Below are 15,775 nucleotides of genomic sequence, written 5' to 3'. Positions count from 1 at the left end.
AGAGGCTGGGAAAGGGTTGTGGGATGGGGAGATGCAGGCACACACGCAGGCATGCACGCATACACATCAATCATCATCATCATCCTCGTCATCATAAATCTTTTAAAATTATGTTTATTTACAGGTACCATAGAGTACATGTGGAGGTTAGCGAATGGATAATTTGGGGGAATCAGTTCTCTCCTTCCACTACATGTCTCCCATGGATTAAGCTCAGGCCATGAAGCTCAGTCTTAAGGGCCCTTTCCCTTTGATCCATCTTGCTGGCCTCCAGGATTCTACAGGCCCTTGTAAGAAGGTAGATGACCAAGTGATCTGATAAAGTATCTTCCAGTTTAATATTTCTGTACAGTATTAAATCATTTCCTTCATCCATGTGCAAGATAAGAATGTGGGTTGGTGGTAAAGGGACCCCCAAGTTCACACCCTACTTCTCTAGTACTCAGGAACTAGGTGGCCTTACAGGAGTCATGACATCTTTCTGAGCGAGCCTTCTTGTCTGCAGAATCGGGTGGATAAAGCAATATCTCTACCACGTGGATGCTGTGAGATCCCACATCAGTAGGCTTTCTAAACCGCCAAGTACTGCTCACACGTCACTGGTAATTGGAAGGCCGTGGGGGCTATAATAATAATGATAAGCGGGCCGGAGAGATGGCTCAGTGGTTAAGAGTATTGCCTGCTCTTCCAAAGGTCCTGAGTTCAATTCCCGGCAACCACATCCTCAATCTGTAATGAGGTCTGGTGCCCTCTCTGGCCTGCAGACATACACACAGACAAAATATTGTATAAATAATAAATAAATATTTAAAAAAAAGAAAAAAATAATGATAAGCATTTCCCTTTAACCAAATGTCTATGGCCGTCATAGGAAATATGAAAATGATCATAGCTTGTGGATTTGCTTTTCATTCTTCCTTCCCAGGAGGACCTGCTGTCCCCCCCAACCCCCACCCCACCCCCCGCTGCCTCATTCAGGGAGGAGCCAAGTAGAAAAATGTTGGGCTCAGGTTGGAGGCTGGAGGTACTTTGCCACCCACCAGAACTCTCTGTGTACTGCCAATGCGACAGCTGACTCTCAGCAACTTTTTTCTACAGGTAATGAAGCCAAGAGTAAATTAAGGCCTTTGTGTCTCAGTGCACTGCATGCAAAAAGCAAAGGCAGACCCTCCGGGAAGAATAATCACTTGGATAAACCCTCAACAAATATGCTGATAAACTCACAAAGTTCTCGTTATTGCTTAATGCTAATTGTATTTCCTCGGGTAAGCACCATAAAAAATTCATTGAGATTTTTTGGAAACAAGATAGCCATTGCATTTTAATTGCTAGAGACCAGAGAGTATAGGAGGGAGGCTTCACAGGGGAAATGCTAACTGGGGATAAACTCAGGAAGAAAGCCCTCAAGCTGAAAGGTTCAGTTCCCCCAAAAAAGAGCTAAGGGGAAAACCTGAACCCTGTGGGGAGAACAGCCTTCCCTAGGCGCACTGACCTCAGTGGTGCTCAAAGTCTCAGAACCCCTAGACAGTTGGGAGTTTTGTTGCTGCAGATGGTGACATAGAGGTTTAACTAACAAATAATATAATAATTAGAGATCTGCCGAATTTTGGAGTTGACGATCTGGGGTCAGTATCTACGTTCCAAGAAACACATACAGGGAAAACTGCACTTCTGCTCAGAAACACGCACGACCGTGTGTCGGTTAATCTTCACCGTCAAGTATTCTGGATTTGGAATTGCCTGGGAAACACACCTCTACGCAAGTCTGTGAGGTAGGGAGTTTACAGAGAGGCGTGACTGAGTCCTGCCATGACTGTGAGTGATACTAAGCCACGAGCTGAGGTCCAAGACGAAAGCACCGACATCATCTCTCCCTGCTCCCGGTCACTGTAGGACCCTCCTCCGCACAGTGAACCACATCTTTTGTCTCTGAGCCAAAATAAATTCCTTTGGGCCGGGCGGTGGTGGCGCACGCCTTTAATCCCAGCATTCAGGAAGCAGAGGCAGGTGGATCTCTGTGAGTTCGAGGCCAGCCTGGTCTACAGAGCTAGTTCCAGGACAGGCCCCAAAGCTACAGAGAAACCCTGTCTTGAAAAACCAAAATAAATAAATAAGTAAATAAATTCTTTTGGTCATGTATTTCTTCACAGCAGCGACAAAAGTAGTTAATACAAGGTGGGGGGGGGGGGCTTGACCAAGATTATATATAATTTCCATTTAATAACAAAACTCTTTCGAACAGTAAACAGAATGTCATTTGAAAAATGTCATCCTTGTCCAACTCCGTCTTTCTTGTCTTATAGACTCCTGCCTCATATAGAGCTACTAGAGTTAGCTCAGAACAGGACCAGTGGGGTAGGGTGGGGACCCTGACTTCCGTGTCTTTACTTGAGTTGGTCCAACGTTGGCCTCATCTGCCCAGGAGCCCTTGAGATAGGGCATTCTCTAGAGTTGGACTTAGCCCTCCTGAGGCCCCTGGGAGAAAGCAGGGCACCTCCAGCATCCTCCCGATAGATGCAATGGAGTCCAGGGAGAACAGAGGACCAGTTTCCCAGATGCTTCCAGAAATCTCATCTGTTGCGTCTCCTCTTATCCCTTCCTTTCCTCATTATTCTCACTCCAGCCCCAGCCTCCTTCCTGCTGCAGAGGCGCTCAGCTCAGGTGAGAAAGAGGAAGGAGAAATCAGAGCCTTAGGAGAGAAACCAGTGCTGCAGCTGCTGGCCCTCAGTCTGGGATGATCCACGGGAGATCCACAGTTCGGCATCGGAGATGGCAGCTGCTTCTCCTGTAGCTAGTGGACCTGCCAGGGAGCCAAGAGACATAGGTGTCTGTGTAACAAGGCTGAGAAAAACAGAGTAAAACACAGCCAGGATGGCTATGACCAGAAAGCCTGGGCTTACCAAGGGTAGGAACTTGCCATAGGTCACCCCCAAAAGACAGATCTAGGTCACAGACTCAGTCTACCCTTTCTGGCTAGTGCTTAAACCGCTAGAAATCCAGTGGGTTTTTGTTATGTGTCCTTTCTTTCTCCTCCACTCTCGCCAACATTCGTAAACCCATGTCCAACCCTCAGAAGGTCCCCAGTGTCCTGGGGCAGGTCCTTCGGAAACTTGGGCCGCTCTCCTGCTCCACACTCACCTGTACGGTGTCATGGATCCAGTCCAGGAACTCCGCTACCTTGGCATAGACACCTGGGTGATTGGGCTCTGCACAGCCACGACCCCAACTGACCACCCCTACAAGGTGCCACACGTCACCACTGGGACACACAAGGGGTCCCCCGCTGTCCCCCTGAGGAATCCAAATAAGCAGACACAAAGAAACAACACTCAGACCATCTGGTGGAGCAGCACCAGTCCACCACGGGGAATGGACTCTCCTGGTAGAGAGAGAGAGAGGCTCCTGCCTCCTGATGTCATCTGCTGGTCTCACTTCCCACAAGCCCTTAGTGTGGACTCCGTAAGGAGTCTGGCTTCCCCAATCCATGTGCACTAACCAGGGAACCAAGCTGATGCAAGTCCCCTGCTCCCACCTTCCACCACCAGCAGGTCTCCCACTCCTCCCTCTACTACGGGCCACACCTGGCATGCGTCTGCCCTTCCGTCCAGGTAGCCAGCACACAGCATGCGGTGTGTGAGTGCCCCGCTGTACACACATGAGCTGTTGCAGAGGTGAGTGCTGAGCAGAGGTACCACCGTGTCCTGTAGTGTGTCTGAGCTATGAGCTGTAGGAGACACAGAGCAAAGCTACAGGGTACCACGTCTGGCCAAGAAGGCAGAGCATCAAAAGAGAAAAGAGAGTTCCCAAGGACACAAAGACCCAAAGAAGGAAGCTTGGGCAACGCTATGGACCTGGGCCAGAGGACAAGTCTGCCAGATACCCAGCTGGGAATGAGGAGAGAAAGAGAAAGACACAGTATACCAGATGCTGAGCTCACGGAGCTCCTGGCACCAAGAGCAGGGAAGTGAAAGGACCTGGGCTTAGGAAAACTGTTCAGTGGTTATTCTCCATAGAAACACTCAGGCAGGAGAGACTGAATACCCCTGACTTACCAAGGGAGGAAAAGAGCGCCATTGTCAGATGACCAGGGGAAGGAGAAGTGCCCAGCTTAGAGAATACCTCCCTCCCCATCTTATACTGAGGGCCCTGGGAGCTCACTTACTATGGCTGGGGTCGGTGTGGCCCCAGCCAGACACCCAGCACTGCGACCCTCTTGGAAACTGCTGCTCCTTGGCCGGCAAGCACACAGCGCCCACAGTGTCTGTGGAGAGGCACAAAGTTCAGGTCCTGGCTCAGGCTGGGCTTCTCTCCTCATCCCCTTCTCAAGAGGCCTGGGACCTGGCCTCTAGCACCAAGCTTACTAGACAAATAAATAGGTTGAGCAGTGTCCCACCTTGGGGGTGAAGGTACGGCACCCCAGAGAAGAGGGTGGCGTATTTGCTACTCTACCCCAACCTAGGGACCTAGAGGGAGAATGGGAATCCTTCTGGCACTGGAAACCAAACTCTACAAGATCCATTTGTCCCTTTCTCCATAGTGCCCCATCCTTCTTGGAACTCTATTTCAGGAAGTGTGTATCATATAATATGAATGGAACCTAATATGTTTCTATGTAACATACTGACATCCCACAACATGAACAGCCTTCTCTCTGTCTGCATCAGGAGAAAGACCCCCTTTGGTGCTAATCTACGCCTCTTATAATGCTCTCAGTCTCCCATCTAACCAGAAGAAGCAGGGCCGGGTTCTGCAACTTCTACAAAAGGCTCTGGCAACCTAGAATTTTATTACTGCTTTGTTTTCAAATTACATATACAAATGCATGCATATGTGCACATGGGACTGTGAGTGCATGCATGTGTGCATGTTTATATGCACTTATGTGGCTTTTGAGAAGGGGCATCTGAGCATACATAGCTGGTGGGTCAGCCACAGTCCAGGCATGGCCACCCTTGATGGACAGGTACTGCGGCAGGAGGAACCCTGGTCCTGGAATCAAGACTTCAGTTTGGGCCAGGCAGTGGTGGCACACGCCTTTAATCCCAGCACTCGGGAGGCAGAGGCAGGCGGATCTCTGTGAGTTCGAGACCAGCCTGGTCTACAAGAGCTAGTTCCAGGACAGGCTCCAAAACCACAAAGAAACCTTGTCTCGAAAAACCAAAAAAAAAAAAAAAAAAAAAAGACTTCAGCTTGGGACCTATTTGTCCCTCTCTAAACTTCTATGGTCTTGTCTTATTATATTTCCTTCATCACAGTTGTTACGAGGATTGAGAGAAAAAAGATTTAAATAAATAAGAAATCTCTTTTCTCTAATGTATCACAAAATGGCTGAACCTGGGTCCAGTCTGGAACAAGAGTGAAGCCAGTTATTGGAGGAGAAGGCACAAGAGAGGTTCTGCTTGGAACCTCAAAGCAAATCCCCTCTATGCAGCCCCACTATGAAAAGGGCCTGAATATTTGACCTCAGAGAGCCTTACAACTGTTATTGTAATTCAGTCTCAGAAGGTACACACCCTATGATCCCCAATGAACTGAAGGACTTAAGATTGGCAACACTACAGGAAGCTTTAGGGATCAGCTCGCCCCTCCTCCCACTGGGCTCTGTTCCTTGGTCACCACTGCACCCAGCCTGCTCGTTCCAAGGCCAGAGTCTCACCTGAGAAGTTGAGCGGAGTCCGGAGCTGCAGGAGAGCCACATCATAGTCATGGTTCTGGGCACTGTACAGAGGGTGGGGAATGATTTTCTCCACCATTGCTCCCTGCTGCTGTCGGATGGCACTGTGACTGACCAAGCCTGCATGCACCCGCCAGTTGGACAGGCGGGACAGCCTGAAACTGCACACAGAAACCTCCTGAGCCCCAGGAGGAAGGGGCAGGGAAGATGGTGGGTGGGGGGGACTCTTGAGGGAAACCACTAGTGGCCACTGTCACAAGACTGTGAGTTCCCGGGACCCAAACACCATGCCTCTCAATATTATCCCCATCAGCTGGCAAGACACTGGGCTGAAAGATAGTTCAATCAGCAAGGTGCTTTCCCCAGACAAGCATGAGGTTCTGAGTTCAAATCCCCAAACCTCACATAAGCCAGGCATAGCACCATATGTCTATAATATAACACTAGAGAAGCAGAGACAGGCAGATCCCTGGAGCTTGCTGGCTTACCCACACACCCACACACAGACACAGACACGTAATTAAAGATAAACCTTACAATGTATAAGGTGGAAGGCAACTGAGGGAGTCACTTGACATTGATCTGTAGCCTCCACATGTACATGCACAAGCTCATACATACCCACAAGTATGCATGCACATGCAGGCATGCACAGAGAGAGAGAGAGAGAGAGAGAGAGAGAGAGAGAGAGAGAGAGAGAGAGAGAGAGATTATTGGCCACCCCTCTCTCCTGCATAATTTCCATCCAACTTTTATAGCAAGTGTGAAAGACCTTTTTTGACACCATGACTTCCCTCAGTCCTCTCTCTCCACTTATGTGAAATCCTGAGGGACACTCATCCCTCCACGAGACCATTCCCTCACCATAAAGTGGAGATCAGACTGATCATCCCTGCCCCAGTACGGCTTCCAGTCTAAAGGGAAAAGGACACTGCTCAGAAGCACAAAATGTTGTCAATGCAAATGGAATGGAAGGGAACTGGGGAGATGGTTCCATTAGAAAGGTGTTCACTTTGGAAGCATGAGGACTGAGTTCAAATCCCCAGAACCCATTTAAAAGCTGAGTGAGCATGGCAGCCCACTGGAAATCTCAGCACAGAAGATAGAGACAAATCCCCAGAGCAAGGTGGCTAGCCAGACTAGCCAAATGTGCTAGCTCTGGGTTCAGTGAGAAACGAGAGATGCTGCCTCAAGATAGACAGGAGAGAGCAGTCAAAGATGCCTCACACCACCCAGTGTCAACCTTGGGCCTCCATGCCCACAAACGAGCATGCATGCATGCACTCACACATACATACACACACACACATATGTACACATGTACACATACAAGGGAACATGCATATACACACGGAGGAGAGGGGATATAGAGACCCAGTCTTTGTATTATTACTGCTCCTCATGCAGAAGTGAACTTGGCACTAAACAAAGACCTCACCCTTGCCTCCTTGGGGACCGTGGACGCAGATAAGGTATCCAGGACACAGCAAGAGACAAACTAATAGGTGACTGACTCACCTCTCATTCACTCCCAAGACTTACCTGTACATGCAGTGGGCAGCAGTCACTACCCAGTGGGGTGCCAGCACAGAGGCCCCGCACGTGTGCCGGGAGCCAAGCATCACACTCGCTTGCCATGGCCAGCGCCCAGAAGCCACAGCTTGACCGCCAACTATTCGAGAAGCCAGAGGTCTTGCCCCACACTCTGCCAACAGAAAAGGGTAGGATAGACAGAGAAAAGGCTGATTGCCGAGAGCCTGTGTAGACAGCTCTCATTTGTTATTTCTGATTCTAAGTAGGGGGAAAGGAATGAGTGTATTGATTACTTCAGCCTTTGCACCTGTTGAGAGCAGGGACCAGGTCTGCAGTGTCTATGGAGCTCTAATGCCCACCCCACTGGTGTCCAGGTGTGAGAAGGGACCGATAAATAGATGGACAGATGCTTGGGCACGTGGGTGAAGGAACCCTGTAAGCTGTTTATCATTTGGCTCTAGCCGCTACCCACCCTTACTCTCTTGAAGCTGCTGGTAGAGCTTGCATATCCACAGTCAGTAGTGATTCCACCTATCGGGCCCATCAGAAGGAAGGGGCAGGGTGGCAGTAGTGACCGTTAGCCCAGCACAGTGGCTGGTAACATACATGACAAAGACTTAAAAGGACTCTATTTGGGCAGGTTGTATCTGCAAGGAGTCCAGCAGAAAGATAGGCCGGTAGGCAAGGACCCTCCAACCCAGCTCACAGGTAAACACACAGAAACCTGAGCAAGCCCCTCCATACAGCTCTTCCACACTCCGGAGAACCGGAAGACTCCCCTCCTCCCACTGCCAACTTCCTGGATACAGGATATAACTCACCAGAACATTTGAGAGAAACAATTCGGCCAAAAGGACAGCTAGCACTGCAAAACAAGGGTGTCCCTAAGAAGTAGGCAGTGCCACCCAAAGGCCATGCAAACCAAGGGTATGGGGAGTGGTCAAGAGGATTCTCCATAGCTTCCTTTTGTTTTCTTGAGATAGTGTATCACGTGACCCAGGCTAGACCCAAACTCACTCTGCAGCCAAAGATGACTGTGTACTGATCTTGCCACAACTTCCCAAGTACTAGGATTACAGGTAGGCCCTGCCATGCCCGCCTGCCTCCATAGGTCTTCAGGCCCTGCTGCAGTCCCAACCTTAAGACGCTCCCATCGTCACCATTTTCTTCCCACCCCTCACAAACTCCCAGGCCCCTCCCACGGCAGCAGCCTGCCCATTCTGCCCCAGCGACCAGAGGGAAACAGAAAGCCTTCACAATCCTGGAAGATCTGTTTGGAAAAGGTCCATATTTACAACAGAGAATTGACGGCTGAGAAAGCCCAGCTGTTTCCCAGTCGCTGAGTAAACAGGTGCTCAGTGGGTGAATGAATGAGTGAGTCCAGCCCTACCCTCAGGCTTCTTCCTTGCCCAAGCTCTTCTCAGTTCCAACTCTTTATCTAGGGCCTGCAGAGTCACCTTGCTCTGGCTTTCCCTCCCTTTTGACACAACACTCTCATCTTGCCCTTCTCTCCTCCTTTCAGCTGCCCAATCCATGGTCTGCTTGGTTTCTGTTTTCCTATCCCTGTAGCCCTTCCACCCTCCTGGAGGAATCTCACAGAGGAAAAGGGACAGCTGGGGTCACTCTGTCTCCAGTGCATTCCTAAGAATGGCTACTGGGGTTTGGGAGAATGTGCAGGTGGGTAGGGCCAACACAGCTTCCGAGCAGGGATGGTGCCTCTGCCTGCCCCCATCCCCAAGGCTTCAGGCAGTTTGAAGGACACCAGGCTGGGCAAAGACCTCTCAGCTTGTGCTGCCTAGGATATGGTAAGAGGCTTGGTCCATTTTGAGTCCCTTTCCTTTGGACACTATTTGATTTTCTCCTCAGATACCAGAATTATCTAAGCAAAGGTCAGCCACACAGGTCCCTTGACTTGGATAGAGTCATGAGCCTGACCCCAAATGTGTATTGGCTGTTTACTGGTCATATTGCCCTGGATAACACTCTTTAACCCCACTGGGTCTCAACTTCCCTACCTGTAAAAGTGAATTATGAAAAAAAAAAGTGAATTATGATTTGAACACAAAATGACAGCCCCCCCCCCCAAAAAAAAAAAACTCACGGGCAGAGCACCTGGTCCTCACCCCATGGCACTACTTTTAGAAATTCTGGAAATTTCAAGCAGTGGAGCCTAACTAGAGGAAGTAGGTCACTGGATGTATGTCCTTAAGAGTTTATCGTATCCTAAACCTGGCCGCCTCCCCTCCTTTTTCTGTCTATGGGAGGCAAACAGTGTCCTGTACCCATTCCTTCTCCGTGATGCTCTGTCCTAGCACGAGGCCAAGCAGCCATTGGCTGAACCATTGAAGCAAGGAGGTCTTTCTTCCTTTACGTTGCCTTTCTTGTGTGTTTGGTCACAGCAATGTAAAGTTAATACAGGGGGACTAGGAGGACCATTCTAAACCTTGTTCCAGTAACTAACAACCTTGGGGGGGTTTTGTTGGTTGGTTGGTTCGGTTTTGAGACAAATCTCCTGTATCCCAGGCTGACCTCAAACTCTGTAGCTAGTTGTGGCTGACTTTGCTGATCCTCCTGCCTCTGCTCTTGCTTAGAACTCAAGCAACAACACCACACAGTTTATACAATACTAGGGATTGAACCCAGGGCTTTGTGAGTGCTAGGCAAGCACTCTCTGAGAAGCACGCTCCACGCCAGGGTGGGATGAGACAAGAGCTACATGCCCAGCCCATAGGCTCACATTTCTTGTGTGAGATAAATACTGTGTGGCAGAGCGTGTGTCCTGGGTTTGTGGTTAAGCCCGGCAAACGGTCTTCTCTGGTCTCCTTACACTGCCCATTCCCCCACCATCGGGCTCCCCTACAGGAAGACCTGCCTAGACTGTTTACCGCTCACCTAACCCACAGCGCCCTACCTGGGCTGCCATGCCTCCTGGAGGAGACCTCCCGGTCTAGCAGACAGCTGAGCAAACTCCTGGGATCTGGTGAGCTTGATGTCAGACAGATTCACTGCCTTGTGCTGAGCGAGCCTTGGCAGAGGAGAGAAAACAGGAGGGAGTTAGGAGGTCAGAACCAGACTGTGCATGAGCCGTGCCAGCATTGTGGACAAGCAAGACCATGATGGTGACTTCTGCGATCCACGCTCCCCACTCCAGTTCCCCACACACACACCCTGCAAGTCTGGCTGTTACCTGAGGTGCCCAAGACTCTGGCAAATGCGCATCCCCAAGGCATGGTTCCAGCCCTCATGGCAGACCAGGAGCCAGTCTGGCCGAGCCCTTACTTGCACTTCAAGCAGGAGATCCTCGCCCATGATTCTGAAAGATACTGAAACCACAGCGTGAAAACCCTCCTGCAGCCAGGGTGAGATAAGACAAGGAAGCTGAACACATGGATCACCCCAGGTCAGCTTCCCTGCTCCTGTCCAGTCAGTAGAAAACACCACGTAACACCTTTCTGCCCATGCTTCTGGTTCCGTGTTTCCATCACGAGTTTTAAAATGTGCTCCCAGGCCAGTGAGATGACTCAGCAGGTAAAGGCACTTGACAGCCCTGGGCTGAGTCCCCAGGACCCACTTGATAGAAAGAGAACCAATAAATTGTCCTCTGACCCCTGACATTCATGAGATGGCATATATGCATACACATGTGCATGCACACATAAAGGAAATAAATAGGGGTATTCTGCCACACTCCATCGCGACAGCCTTACCAGAAGGCAGTTACCACCCTCAACAGAGGTGAAGGCAATTTGCCCAAGATCATAGGATCATAGGGTTGACAAGGGATGCATCCAGGACTTAAGTCAAGTCTCCTGAATTCAAGTATTGTGATGATAATAGTTAATATTTATCAACTAATTTTTGTCCATGTTGTTACAGATGGAATTTTTCACATACACATTCTCTCTCTCTTCCCAAGCAGAAACTCCAATCCCTCAGTGTAACTGTGTTTGGAGACAGAGCCTTGAAGGAGGTAATACAGGGGCTTTGCTCTGCAGCTTGGTTAGTACAGCGCTTGCCTAGCATGCACATAGCCCTGGGCTTGATGTCCAGTGCGTAAACTGGGAGTGGTGGAGCTTGCCTCTAATCCCTACACTCTGGAGGTGGGAGCAGAAGAAGGCCATGCTCAAGCTCTCTTTGGTTACATACTGAGTTAGAGAATAGCTTAGAGACACTAGATTCTTAAAAAAAAAAAAAAAAAAAAAAAAAAAAAAAAAAAATTAAAAAGATGAAACGAGGTCATGGCATGCTGGTCCAGTAGGTTCAGCATCCTCCCAGAAGATTCCAGCTCCTTCATTCTTTCCTCCCCTGCCCCCAGAAAACAGAAGACACAGTGAGCATACTGTGGGGAGCCAGGAAGAGAGCCCTCACCAGGAACCAAAGTGCTGTGTTTCTAGCATCCAGATTGTGAGAATAAATATGTATCCTTTCCCCATCTGTAGCGTTTGTAATGGCAGGCCAGCTGACTAACGCAAAGGCTCAGAGTTAACTTCTTTTGTATATTCGCACGCTTTAGTATTCCAACTTCATGCAGTAAATACTTTTATTTCCATTGTATATAGAAAGAAATGAAAGCTCAAAGAAATAATGTACCACAGGCCATGCATCTAACAAAAAATAAGAAAACCCAGCCTTGGTCTAACTAAAAGTTAGAACTTTTTCCAACCTCCAGCCTTTGGGCAGCATTATACTGTGTGACCCTCAACTCTTCCCTAGAAGAAGGGACAGTGAGGATAGCCAAGGGACAATATGGAATGATGTCCCCAGATATCCAGGTGACTATTGTTCACACACAGCCACCCCATACCAGCTCCTCTTCCCCAGCACTACTAGCTCACACTACCTACCCCAAATGACAAGCTTCCATCTCTTCTACTGGCCTGACCTCCTCACCACGCCCCAACTAAATATCAGAACATTCCTCAGGGATGCTTCCAAATCCTAAATCGGAGATCAATGCTGCTAGATGGGCCTGGTCAGCACCCTCATCCCAGGAGAAGAGACAGACGGGTGGTAGCAAAGAGCCAGTCCTTCATTTCGGTCCTGAAGCTGTAAAGGGTCCTGAGCTAGGGGAAGGGCGGGCTCCTGTGGCTTTGAAAGGGTGGCCCACCTGTTTTGGGAAGCGATGAGAGAAGCTCTTCCTCCCTGCTGACTCCTGGACAGCTCAGATTCATCTCCTCCTCCTGCAAGGTCCCGGAGATGGGGGGAGTGGCAACCGGCCATAGATACAGTACTTCAGGGAAATGCAAAGAGAGTCACAGAGAGGCTGGGGGTGGGAAGGGAAAACCCCTCGAGGGGTTCAAGTTGTCTAGCAAGTCAGTACTGCAGTAGAGGTAGAACTACCTCCTAGAGAGTCCCTATCAGTCACATTGCCTATAGACGGACCCCAATCAATCTGTAAGGGGCACAGGACTGTGTCAGACTATCCTGTGTTTCTATTTGTCTGTCTGTCTCTATCTCATTAGTAACAATTTCTAGGGAAAAGAGAACTGACTAAAACCATAGATTATCCACACAAGTAGCAGAATTGTAGGACCAAACTATTCCCTCTGAGTCCGTCCTGTCCCATGGGTAACCACTTCTCTGTCTTGCTATCTACACAGCACAGATGAGAGAGGAGCTCGTTCATCTACATACAATGCCTGTTCAGCATCTGCTTATGTCTCCATGCTGCCCCCAGATCCTGTCCTCCACCCGTCTCCAGACCAAAGGGCCCAACACTGACCTAGGAGCCATGAGCTGACCCCTGCTCCAGCCAGCAGCCCCAGGGCTCCCAGAACCGCACAGCCACGCTGCAGGCAGCACCAGCGCTGGGACTGGGAGACTATGAAGAAAGCAGACAGTTGCCTGGGTTTCCTACTTCTTCCTCCACCGTGAGGCACTAGTAAGTTCTAACAGAAGTTTACCACTGCCCCATGGGCTCCAAGTGGTAAAGGGTCAGGGCCCTGAAGCCCAGCTCCCACTTGGTCCTAAAGTGGAAAGTAGAGCAAGTAGGGGATAAAGAAGGACATGTCCATCATTCCTCACATTGACCCTAAAAGAATATAAGGGACAGGACCCCATCCTGTCCCTCCCGAATGGCCCCGTGTGACCTACTGGGTTGCCGCCGGTCTCCCAACTCTGTTCTGAAGATCCCAAGTCCAGGACCCTCTTCTGTGTACCGAACCTCCATTGGGCCTTGGTCATCCAGTGTTGGACTCTGAAGAAAGAGTTGTTGGGAATCCAGGGCTGCCAACAGAAGACCCACTCTCACCAGGTTCTAGCTTCTAATCTTAGTCCTGCCCCAAGGCTAACTGGAAGTCTCTATTCACCTTGGAGAATCCCCCCCAGGCCTTTTCTGCTTTCTATGGGTCCCTAACCCTTTCTGCTTCACTCTCACGTGACTGCAATAGCAAAGGGAAAACTGGAATCCAGATTTGCTCCACTCCAAAGCCATGTTCTTCATTGTCAGTGCCCTAGTTCTACCTCCTATGGGGATCGAAAGGGCACCCCCTGAGGTCTGTCGACATCCCTAGGCACCTTCATTCCTTTCTACCTTGGGAGAAGAGGGCACACGTGCACACACACACATACACACACACACACACACACACACCATTCATTCCCCCAAAAGTATTTGGCCCAAGTGCATAAGACAGCATAGGAGATGCTACAGGGAATTCAGGATAAATCAGCATGGACTGGAATTCCTCAAAGGATTCTCAGCCTTGTCCCAAAGACAAGTCACAGCACATGTCAAATGACCAAAAAGAATTTGACTAAAGCACCCAACAACATTCAAAAATTAAGAGGTGATCTCACCAAGGAAATCAAGAAAGGCGTCTAGAGGGTGTCTGTCCTCTTGGTGAGTAGGGTCGGAGCTGATGTGTTTCTATCAAGCACTGCGTTGTCCAGGCAAAGGATGCTGGTGAAGCAAAGACAGGGTGGTGAGATAGCAAAGAGCAGAGCAGCTCACATGTGTGCCCAAAGCTCTTGACCCATGAAGAGAGGTGAAATGAGATCATTGACAAGCACTGAACAGTCCACCATGAAGTCTACAGCCTACCCTGTGGACTTGAATAACTCAGACCATCGTTTCAACCTTCAATCTTGTCATTCATAAAATAAGAGTGCTAATTCCTACTTCCTAATGAGCAAATTCCCCCTCTCTACGTGTCCTCTAGCTACAACGGATAAAAAGGTGGGAGACAGCCCAACCCACAGAAAGGAGTTGGAACACTGGCCTGGCCATTATTCTCCATGTTACCAAGCCAGAGCAGCTATGAGCATGGTGGTCCAGTCTTGAAAGCGCCCAGTGATCTTTGCAGCCTCCACACTGAGATAAAGCTTTCGTTCCATAGCTCCTGGGCTTCTGTGATCTTACTCTTCCTCATCTCTCCATCCTCACTGCCGGCAACAGCTCACTCCAACACACTGTGTCTTCCTCAGCATCTTCAGGCACTCTCCCACTGCAGAGGCTTTGTGTCTGCTGCTCCCACCTGCACAGCTGTCTCCTACTGAGTCTTCGTTTCTCCAGCGAGCACCCTTAACTAGAGAGAACTTATCATTGACCTATATGGACCTCACTTCTTTCTCACTTCTGTACCGGTCTATGTATCCCAGGGACTGGAACAAAATAGCAATACTATTATTAAATAAATAAAGTGTAAAATGCACAAACATAAGGAAAGAAGCTGGGTGGTGGTGGCCCCATGCCTTTAATCCCAGCATTCGGGAGGCAGAGGCAGGTGGTTCTCTGAGTTCAAGGCCAGCCTGGTCTACGGAGCGAGTTCCAGGACCGTTCGTGGGTGTGGATGCGAGTCAAAGAATCCCAGGCTAACTCCAAAAATTCCAATTATATTTTCTTTATTATAAGGGGCAAACTCATGAAACAGGGACGAGAAGTCCAACTCACCTGTGTAGCACAGGAACCAGAGAGAGAGAGAGAGAGCAAGCCCTGGGCGGACCGACAGTTTTCTCTGGGTACCCAAAAGGTCACGCCCTAACCTGGTCCAAACTCTTAAAGATCATTGGCTGACAATAATTGGTCCCCATTACAGGACAGCCAAGGCTGCACAGAGAAAGCCTATCTCAAGAAAACAAAAAAGAACAAAAGGATAAAGAAGAAAGGAAGGAAGGGAACGAGGGAAGGGGAGAGAAAGGAGGGAGGGAGAGAGGAAAATAATGTGGCTCAATGGGCTTTATAAATTATAAAACACAGCTACTTGTTAGTTATAATAATATCAATAAGAAATACATGTAAGCTGTAAATCCTTCCTTGAGGAATTTGCAATACAATCCAACATCTTGAAATTGGACTCTAGCTGAGTGTGGTGGTGCATGCTTGTAATCTCAACACTCAGGAAGTGAAACAGGAGGATCACAAGCCTTGAAAAAAAAAAAAAAAGAAGAAGTTTGGGAAGATAGCGAGACAGCTCAGTCAGCAAAGTGCTTCCATGCAGTCAGGAGAGTTTACATTCTATCCCCAGAACCCATGTAAACCCAGGGCCTGGTGGCATAAGATTTTAACCCCAAAGACAGGTAGACTCTGGGGCTTGATGACCAGCTAGCTTAGTCAATCAATAAATTCCA

At 49.2% G+C, this 15,775-nt stretch overlaps 1 protein-coding gene across 1 annotated transcript; it reads right to left on the bottom strand.

Annotated features, from left to right (window-relative positions):
- Positions 1-2,195: 2,195 nt before the first annotated feature.
- Tmprss5 (transmembrane serine protease 5) lies at positions 2,196-13,397 on the bottom strand. Its single transcript, XM_057768190.1, has 12 exons — positions 13,301-13,397; positions 12,930-13,028; positions 12,315-12,437; positions 10,395-10,530; positions 10,119-10,232; positions 8,029-8,072; positions 7,217-7,379; positions 5,657-5,835; positions 4,163-4,261; positions 3,582-3,724; positions 3,139-3,291; positions 2,196-2,800 (listed from the first exon to the last, which is right to left on the bottom strand). Exons 1-12 carry the CDS (start codon positions 13,374-13,376, stop codon positions 2,792-2,794), a joined length of 1,338 nt encoding a protein of 445 aa, XP_057624173.1. The 5' UTR covers positions 13,377-13,397; the 3' UTR covers positions 2,196-2,791.
- Between the last annotated feature and the right edge of the window lie 2,378 nt (positions 13,398-15,775).

This window comes from Chionomys nivalis, chromosome 4, assembly GCF_950005125.1.
Source record: "Chionomys nivalis chromosome 4, mChiNiv1.1, whole genome shotgun sequence".
Classification (NCBI taxonomy): domain Eukaryota; kingdom Metazoa; phylum Chordata; class Mammalia; order Rodentia; family Cricetidae; genus Chionomys; species Chionomys nivalis.
Note: the sequence above shows the minus strand (reverse complement) of the source record. Positions and strands in the feature narration are given on the sequence as shown.

What these genes read in the sequence shown, in the direction of transcription:
- Tmprss5 (XM_057768190.1), bottom strand. Translation starts at nt 13,376, where the DNA reads ATGGAGGTTCGGTACACAGAAGAGGGTCCTGGACTTGGGATCTTCAGA. An exon ending in GGGAGACCGGCGGCAACCCA is followed by an intron (nt 13,029 to 13,300) that starts GTAGGTCACACG and finishes CTTTCTTCATAG; the next exon opens with TCTCCCAGTCCCAGCGCTGG. An exon ending in GAAGGGCAGACGCATGCCAG is followed by an intron (nt 3,292 to 3,581) that starts GTGTGGCCCGTA and finishes TGGATTCCTCAG; the next exon opens with GGGGACAGCGGGGGACCCCT.